Here is a 7,687-nt window from a genome sequence, read left to right as displayed (position 1 = left end):
GATGCCCTGAGAAAAGAGTTTCTCCATCTATTTAGGACCCAGCCGAATCTCGAGGACGAGATTCCTTTTAAGTGGGGTAGGTTTGTAACATCCCAAAAATTCACATTCAAAAATCACTCGCATTAAAAATTATTTTCAAAATATATTTCAAAAACTATAAAATAATTTGAGCTCTATAGTATCTCCATCTAATGCATCCATATTTATTTTTTGCGCACAAATAACAGCAAGTACCAGCAAGCTTACATGCAAGAAAACATAGCAGTGCACCTACACGAATATATATCTCATGCATGCATGCAGGACGAGCATGCACCGTCCATTTCCATGCACCTGCATGCAAGGACACGGTGATTAGGCACCGTCCATTTGCATGCATCGTGCATGCAAATTAGACACCGACCATGCGCTACAGTAGCATTTTTAATGGCAACGAGCTGAGCACTCTGGCCTATAAAAAGGCACTCTTGGTTGCTCACTCTCACCACCCGAGAAACACGTTCACTCACTCGCTCTCACTTCGCGTATACCGTATACGGCCATACGCACAAGCCGAGCTCAACTGTCGTCGCAAGACGAGGTGAGCAGCTCATGAGCATCTCCTTGCTCTTCTCTGTCTTTCTGTAGTATTTTCCTGTATTTTTTCTTGTATTTGTCTGTACCGATTCACTGCCAAGAACTCCACGAATAGAACCATGACATACAGAAGAGCTCTAATGACCCCTGCTAATTTCTCTCTAACCATGCATGTGTGGGCCATAAGCATTAACTCCAAATAGTACATGCATGCATGCAACATGCACTACCAGCCAAGATTCATCTCGTGAAGCATGTATTTCTTAATCACCGTTAGCCTTTTTCGCATGATTAAATTCCGGCCATTTCACAAATGCCACATGCTAACTCTGATTTTAATAATTCTTTTTCCTAAATTAATCTAAAATCATGATCTACCTCCCATATTAATTTTATGATTTTTGGAGCTCATTTGAATTTATATGATTATTTATCTGTGCCTGTTGTCTGTGTCGTTCGTCGCGTATTTTAGCTGACAGAGTGAACGAGCCGGAAAACGAGAACGTTGGAAACGAGTACCGCGAGTTTGACGCCGAGGACCCGGACTGTCAGCAGGAGTTTGCCGAGGACGCCGACGGAGGCAAGTCCAACCGATCCTCTTTGATGCATATTGATCCTATTTTTAAACACAACCCGTAGAAGCCGTTTTAAATATTGCATGTACGATATATGTACGAAGTATTTTCGCTGCTTAGTTAAAACCTGTTGAATAGTCATCCTTGAATTGATATTATCCGGTAATTGTCTTATTCGAACCTAGGAACAAATAATATGCTATGACAGAAATATTATTATTTAGTATGCTTAGGACTTTTTACTCATCCTGGATACTCATCGCTATATTTTCCCAAATATAATGATTTTAGAAGTAAAAGGTGTGAGTGGTGAAAATAAATTGTGGGTATTGTGAAAGGGTTAATGAACAAGTTACAGATGTGATTACTATAGAGATGGGGCGGATGGGATCTCTTTTGGGATGCCCTGGTGTTGTGGCTTATACCTTGCGGGGTTAAAGCGTGAAGATATCCGCCTTGTCTCGATTAAGGACTGAGTTGATGATTCATCTTGCCTAACTCATTTATCGTACAACCACTCGCCTTGCATGGGAAAGGCTTAGTCTAAATCCCTATAGTTAGTATGGCAATCACCTGGAGGCAGGTGTGCAACGGGACACTAAGTGATGTATGTGAAATTGTGGAAATATATGAAAAGAGCTTTGTGAATTATTGTGGTATCATGAGATGTGGCCTTAGTGTTCCCATGGTGAGCGCCATTACTTAGCTATGGAGGGTAATGACTTTGATGGATCTGTGCTTGCACGACGGTGTAAGTTATGGTATCCTACTTGTGGGAAAAGTGTACAACCTCTGCAGAGTGTAAATCTATCTGGATAGCCGTGTCCGCGGTCTCGGACGGGTTATGGTTTGGTTTCAACAACTAGATGGGTTGGGATGAGTGAAAACATGAGAGTGAGTGTGATTTTGGAAATAAATGGTTGACTGCCATTGTGTTGTGGGAACAAGAGTTCAACAACACTTAAAATTGTGACCAAACCCCCATTTTTAGAAATACTATCATATGTGGAAAAAGAGTTTTTTTACAACAGTATCTGTGAAATAAAACCTTGCATGTGTAAAAAGATAGCTTTATGCAAATAAAACTAAGCCTCATCCTTGATTTATCCATATGCATATATATTGTTATCCCCTTCCGTAGGGTAAGGTTGGATTTGCTGAGTACTTTGTATTCACCCTTTGCTTTATTAAACAGAGGAAGATCCGGACTTCGATCCCGAAGTGGCGTTCGAGTAAGGTCGTGTCTGCACCCAACTAAGCCTGTGGCATTGGGACTTGTCAGATGTTCGGTTGTGATATCTATTGTTTCTGGGTCATTTGGACCTATGTTGTATTTTGGTGTCTTATTATTATAGCGTGCCTTCATTGTCCACGCTTATCGAGACTACTGCGCTGAAACTTATCTGATGTAATAAATGTGTTACTAGCCTCCTAGGACTAGTATTGTATCACATTTGAGTTTCTGGTTTACCAGGGGCGCTTCAAGTACCTAAATAGGCGATTAACATGTAGCAATTTTAGAGGCCAAGTTGACATAGTCAAACAAGTTTGAATTCCTAAATAGATGTTTTATGAGTTTAGAGATAAGGATGACATGACAAACAGGTTTAAAAATCTAAAAAAAGCGATTTACGAGTTCACAGACTTATGATGACACAACTAAACAAGATTGAAAACCGTCTAAGGACTTTACTCATTTATTATTTTTGAAAAAAAACAAATAATATCATAAGAAGCGAGTACATTAATCTCTCCATCCCAAAATAAGTACATATCTCGCGCTTTGAAAACTCAAATAATATTAAGTTTAACTAAATGTGTAGAGAATAATTTTAACATTTTTATCCCTAAATAGAATTGGTACGAACGTATATGATGTGATTAATCTAGTAATTATTTGAGATTATAAAATTTAGTTTTTTCAACTAGATTTGGTTGAATTTAAATTAGCTTCACTCCTCAAATTACGAGATGTGTGTTTATTAGGTACGAGTATGATGTATTGTAACCATAACGTAAATTGATTCATAATACATTGAAAATAATCCTTTATTATTTTTTTAGAACAGATACTCTATTACTCTGTTTGGTTTCTCTTACTAAATTTTAGCCAACTAAATTTTAGTCATTCTAGTAGCTAAATTACCAAACACACTGACTAAAAATAAGCTAAAATATTTTAGTCTAACTAGTTACTAAATAATTTTAGCTGCCTAAAATTTAGCAGGAACAGCCTAAACCTTAGAAGGCAACAACGGCACATTAAGAAAAAATATAGGAGTAGATCTTCGACAATCTTTTTTATTCAAAAAACCAAAGCAAATCAAATGTATCTACCCAAAACTCAACGGACTAATTAACGGGATCCGTCCGATGAGGGTCGGCAAAGGGTTCAGATCAGCCGTGAGGCCGTGACCGTGCTCTTGCCACTGAAAGCTCCGCTCCATTTCGAATTCGAAAAAGCCACCAAGCTTTTCCTTTTAATATAATTCGGCCGCCGCCTCCGCTTCCGCCTCTTCCCGAGTTCTCCCCAAGCCCCGACCATGCCCTCCCCCTCCCGCGCCCCGCCGACGCCTCCGGCCGCCTCGGAGTGGCGCTGCGTCCGGTGCACGTTCCTCAACACTGAATACTTCGACTCCTGCGAGTTGTGCCAGGCCTCGCGCCCAGTTGAGGTCGACATCGACAGCCCCGTCGCCGTGGGCGCCGCCTTCGCGTTGGCCTCGTCCAAGCGGAGCCGGAGGAAGGAGGACCGCAGTGCGTCTACCCCACCCCAGCGGTTTGGGAGGAAGAGGGAGCGCGATGCGTCGCCGGATGTGGTTGAACTTTGCGATAGTGCGGACAAGGGGCCCGCCGCCAAGAAAGGTTCGCTCGCCGCCCTCTCAAGTCTCAACTGCACTGGGGTGTAGATAGGTTCGGATGTTTCTGTTCGCGTTGGTTAATGGGGTCGCTTTTCCCGTCCCGTCATCTGCAGATCCGTTCTTGTGCTTCTTGCGCTTTCAGGGCGTCCATGATTTATGCATTTCCTTTCCTCCGTTGGGTCCGTGCCATGATCCTATTGTCGAATACTGCGCTGCGCTATGTTATGTTAATTATCTCTCCCTTTTATTTATGTATATATTTTTTTAGAGAAAAAAATATATATTTTTAGTCCCATTGTTTCAGTTTGGGGTCAAATTTACAAGGTCTGGGCTACTTCTGATAACCCTCAAATTGCATTCAATGTGTGTGTTGTAAAAATATCTGAATGTGTAATGTAAATGTACCCTATTCTACATGCTAACAATGAACAATGTATTGGTGTAGAAGCACCGTTGTTCTTTGATGACAACTTGTGCTATGGACTACTATTCTATTCTCTGAAATTGGATATTTTTATTTGATTTGGTATTTGTTTTATACAAGCTTGCTTGTGTCAAGCGAAATTGCAAACCACTAAAATCATTTGCAAATTCTGAGAGTGTGGGAAGTGAAGCCAAGCATTGGTCTGATTTGAGTCCCAATCCAAACAAAATTTCATGGAGAAAAGATTGGAACACCAGTAAATCTTTTTTTATTTGACATTCTATGAGCTGAAAAGTTTCATTTTTTACTTGATCACAATAGATGTGGGAGAAAATAATGAGAATAAGTAGCTGGAGACATAGCTTTACTTAAGGTGTGTGGCTGACTGGCCGGTTTTTAATTATAAAGGAAGGAGTGTTTATCATGTAACAGATGACTATTACTCACTTCGATGGACAAACACTGCAGAACAGATGGAGTATTTAACTCGAAGCTAAAATAACTTGTAGAAGGGTTATCCAATCGAATCATTTAAGAACTATTTATTTTTACTTTTCTATGTGTACATCATAAACTTCAAAACTAGCTAGTTGTGATGCAAGTTCAAAGTTCAATCCATTTTTGAAGCTGTTTAATGCATTTTAGTTTCTAGGGTCACATGAAAATCAAAATGTCTGTCCACAGGAAACCTTGAGATTTGTTTGGATAAGACGACCTTCAAAATCATGACATACAATGTCTGGTTCCGAGAGGATGTGGAAGTGATAAGAAGGATGGATGCTCTTGGGGATCTTATAAAGCAGCATAGCCCAGACTTTATATGCTTCCAGGTCCGCACTCTGAGCTATGAGTTATTTTATTTTCCCATCCTTAGTGGGATCTAATATGTGGAACTGCAGGAGATTACACCATACATATATATGCTTCTGCAAAAATCTGACTGGTGGCAACAATACAAGTGCTTGTTGTCACATGAGAAGGCTATTCAGATGCCGTATTACTGCATGCAGGTAATAATTCTTCTCACAAATTTTACGTGTGATATGATTTCCAACTTCTGGATGAATGCCTTTCAGTCAATTCTTGTAACAGAACCTGTATGGAAAACTATTTGTAACATTCCCACAGAAGTTGCTAAATTTGTTCTTTGATAGTTCATGTCATCGGACCCATTTTTGGTTTATATGATGCCTGCAGAATATGGATGAGTGAGTTACAATAGTTTCATATTCAATATGGTCAATCCAAGCACTTATGCATATTTTTAGTGAAGCATGTTTCATCAGTCTAAAAGAGGTTGACTGCATGTTTCATAACTTAACATATTCAGCAAATCCTTACAAGTTATAAAGGGCCATGTTTGATTGGGATTCATGTGGTATCTATAGTTGACCTTCCATAGGAAATTGGGAGGTTGGCAATGCTTATCTTTTTCTCAGAGTTCATGTATTTTTACTGATTTCTTTTGACCTCAACAATTACAGTTGAGCAAACTGCCAGTGAAGGCATCTGACTGCACCCCATTTTTGAACTCAATAATGGGAAGAGAGCTGTGCTTCACAAGTGTTAGCACAGGAGAGATGAAAAAGTTAATGATAGGCACAACCCACCTCGAGAGCCCATGCCCTGCACCTCCTAAGTGGGATCAGATGTACAGCAAAGAACGTGTGGATCAGGCAAAGCAATGCCTTGAAATTCTGGGACGCTTCCCCAATGCCATACTCTGTGGGGACATGAACTGGGACGACAAAGGAGACGGCCCTTTCCCTCTGCAGGATGGGTGGACTGATGCTTGGGTTGAGCTCAAGCCTGGAGAAGATGGCTGGACCTATGACACGAAGGCCAATGGCATGCTGTCAGGCAACCGCAAGCTGCAGAAGCGAATGGACCGGTTTGTGTGCAAGCTGGCAGACTTCAAGATCGTCAGCATCGAGATGATCGGGAAGGAGGCAATACCGGGTGTCTCCTACTACAAGGAGACGAAGATTCGGAAAGAGAGCCGAATGGTTGAGCTGCCTGTCTTTCCAAGCGACCACTTTGGGCTTGTTTTGACCATCACCCAGCAGGAGAATGACAGCTTCTGAACAACTGTTACAGTGACCCTGAAGCATTTACTTTCGTTCTCTTTTGCATGATATTTAGAGAGCAGTTCTGCGCTTCCACTGTTCTCATTTTAGTGATCGCCCCACGATTTTGTAAACTTTGGTGGAGGCATCAGTAGGCTAGGACGTGCAAATGGTGGTTTTTTCTTACCAGGTGGCTACTTGTTGATTCTTGCTACTTCGTTTCTCATCAATGTCTCATTGAGATGCTTGGGTTGGCTAAAAGATATGCCCTCTCGATGGTCTTACTATTATAAATACCGAAATTATCTGACATGTTAATTACTGCAGTTAAAGAAATACAGAAATTGCTTTCTGCTAAATTGTCAGCATCTGCGAATCCCATGTGGCTCACATCACATGCTAAGGTTCAAGAGAGAAACCATTCTTTACATGTACTATATGTAACCCCATACATCATACAATTGGTTGAACCTTCCACAGCAGTTTAATTCACAAGACATGATACTATCAAGCCTGCTCACGACATCAACAACAAAGAGATCTAAGAGCTTTCATTGGTAATCTAGCATGCTCAGCTTCTATATCCAAATCCTATGCCATCACAAAACCATCTACGGACCAAAAGTGATTCTCTGCACAAGATTGGGCCTTAAAACACTGCTGAATGACTGACACATTCTGAAAGTAGTGAATTGCAAATTAAGTTCTTACCATTTCAAAATTTTGTTTGACCATTTTTTTTACTTCAAAACTTTTCTCAGCGTCTGAATTCTATATCTTCAAACAGGAAATATTTGGTACCCATTGAGTCTTTACCCTTTCATGAAATCATCTGCTTCAAGAATGTTGGCGTTCTAGTCTCTAAGTTCTCCATGAACACTAAAAACATATATATTCATGGAGAACATACAAACTGCAGAATGCCAACATTATTGAAGCAGATGATTTCATGAAAGGGTAAAGACTCAACAGGTACCAAATATTTCCTGTTTGAAGGTATAGAATTTAGACGCTGAGAAAATTTTTGAAGTAACTGGACATGTTAAATGAAATTTTCCAATAAAATGGTAAACATGCTTTCTTGGCTAATATGGCCACAGTTAAAGGGTCGATGGTGATTGTCAGGCTAGTGAATTTATGTGATTGCGCATTTAGGCTTGGACGGTGAGCTAAGGTGGGCACAAGAAA

General features: G+C 40.4%; 1 protein-coding gene across 1 annotated transcript; it reads left to right on the top strand.

The window, feature by feature from the left end:
• Positions 3,595–6,807, top strand: LOC8063054. The gene is made up of 4 exons (XM_002467243.2): positions 3,595–4,013; positions 5,118–5,263; positions 5,333–5,443; positions 5,918–6,807. Exons 1-4 carry the CDS (start codon positions 3,695–3,697, stop codon positions 6,515–6,517), a joined length of 1,176 nt encoding a protein of 391 aa, XP_002467288.1. The 5' UTR covers positions 3,595–3,694; the 3' UTR covers positions 6,518–6,807.

This window comes from Sorghum bicolor, chromosome 1 (genome assembly GCF_000003195.3).
Source record: "Sorghum bicolor cultivar BTx623 chromosome 1, Sorghum_bicolor_NCBIv3, whole genome shotgun sequence".
NCBI classification, from domain to species: Eukaryota; Viridiplantae; Streptophyta; class Magnoliopsida; order Poales; family Poaceae; genus Sorghum; species Sorghum bicolor.
This window is presented reverse-complemented; position numbering and strand designations above follow the sequence as displayed.

Coding starts and splice junctions, on each gene's coding strand:
- LOC8063054 (XM_002467243.2), top strand. CDS start 3,695: ATGCCCTCCCCCTCCCGCGCCCCGCCGACGCCTCCGGCCGCCTCGGAG. Junction 4,014..5,117: donor GGGGCCCGCCGCCAAGAAAG/GTTCGCTCGCCG, acceptor GTCTGTCCACAG/GAAACCTTGAGATTTGTTTG. Junction 5,444..5,917: donor TGCCGTATTACTGCATGCAG/GTAATAATTCTT, acceptor CAACAATTACAG/TTGAGCAAACTGCCAGTGAA.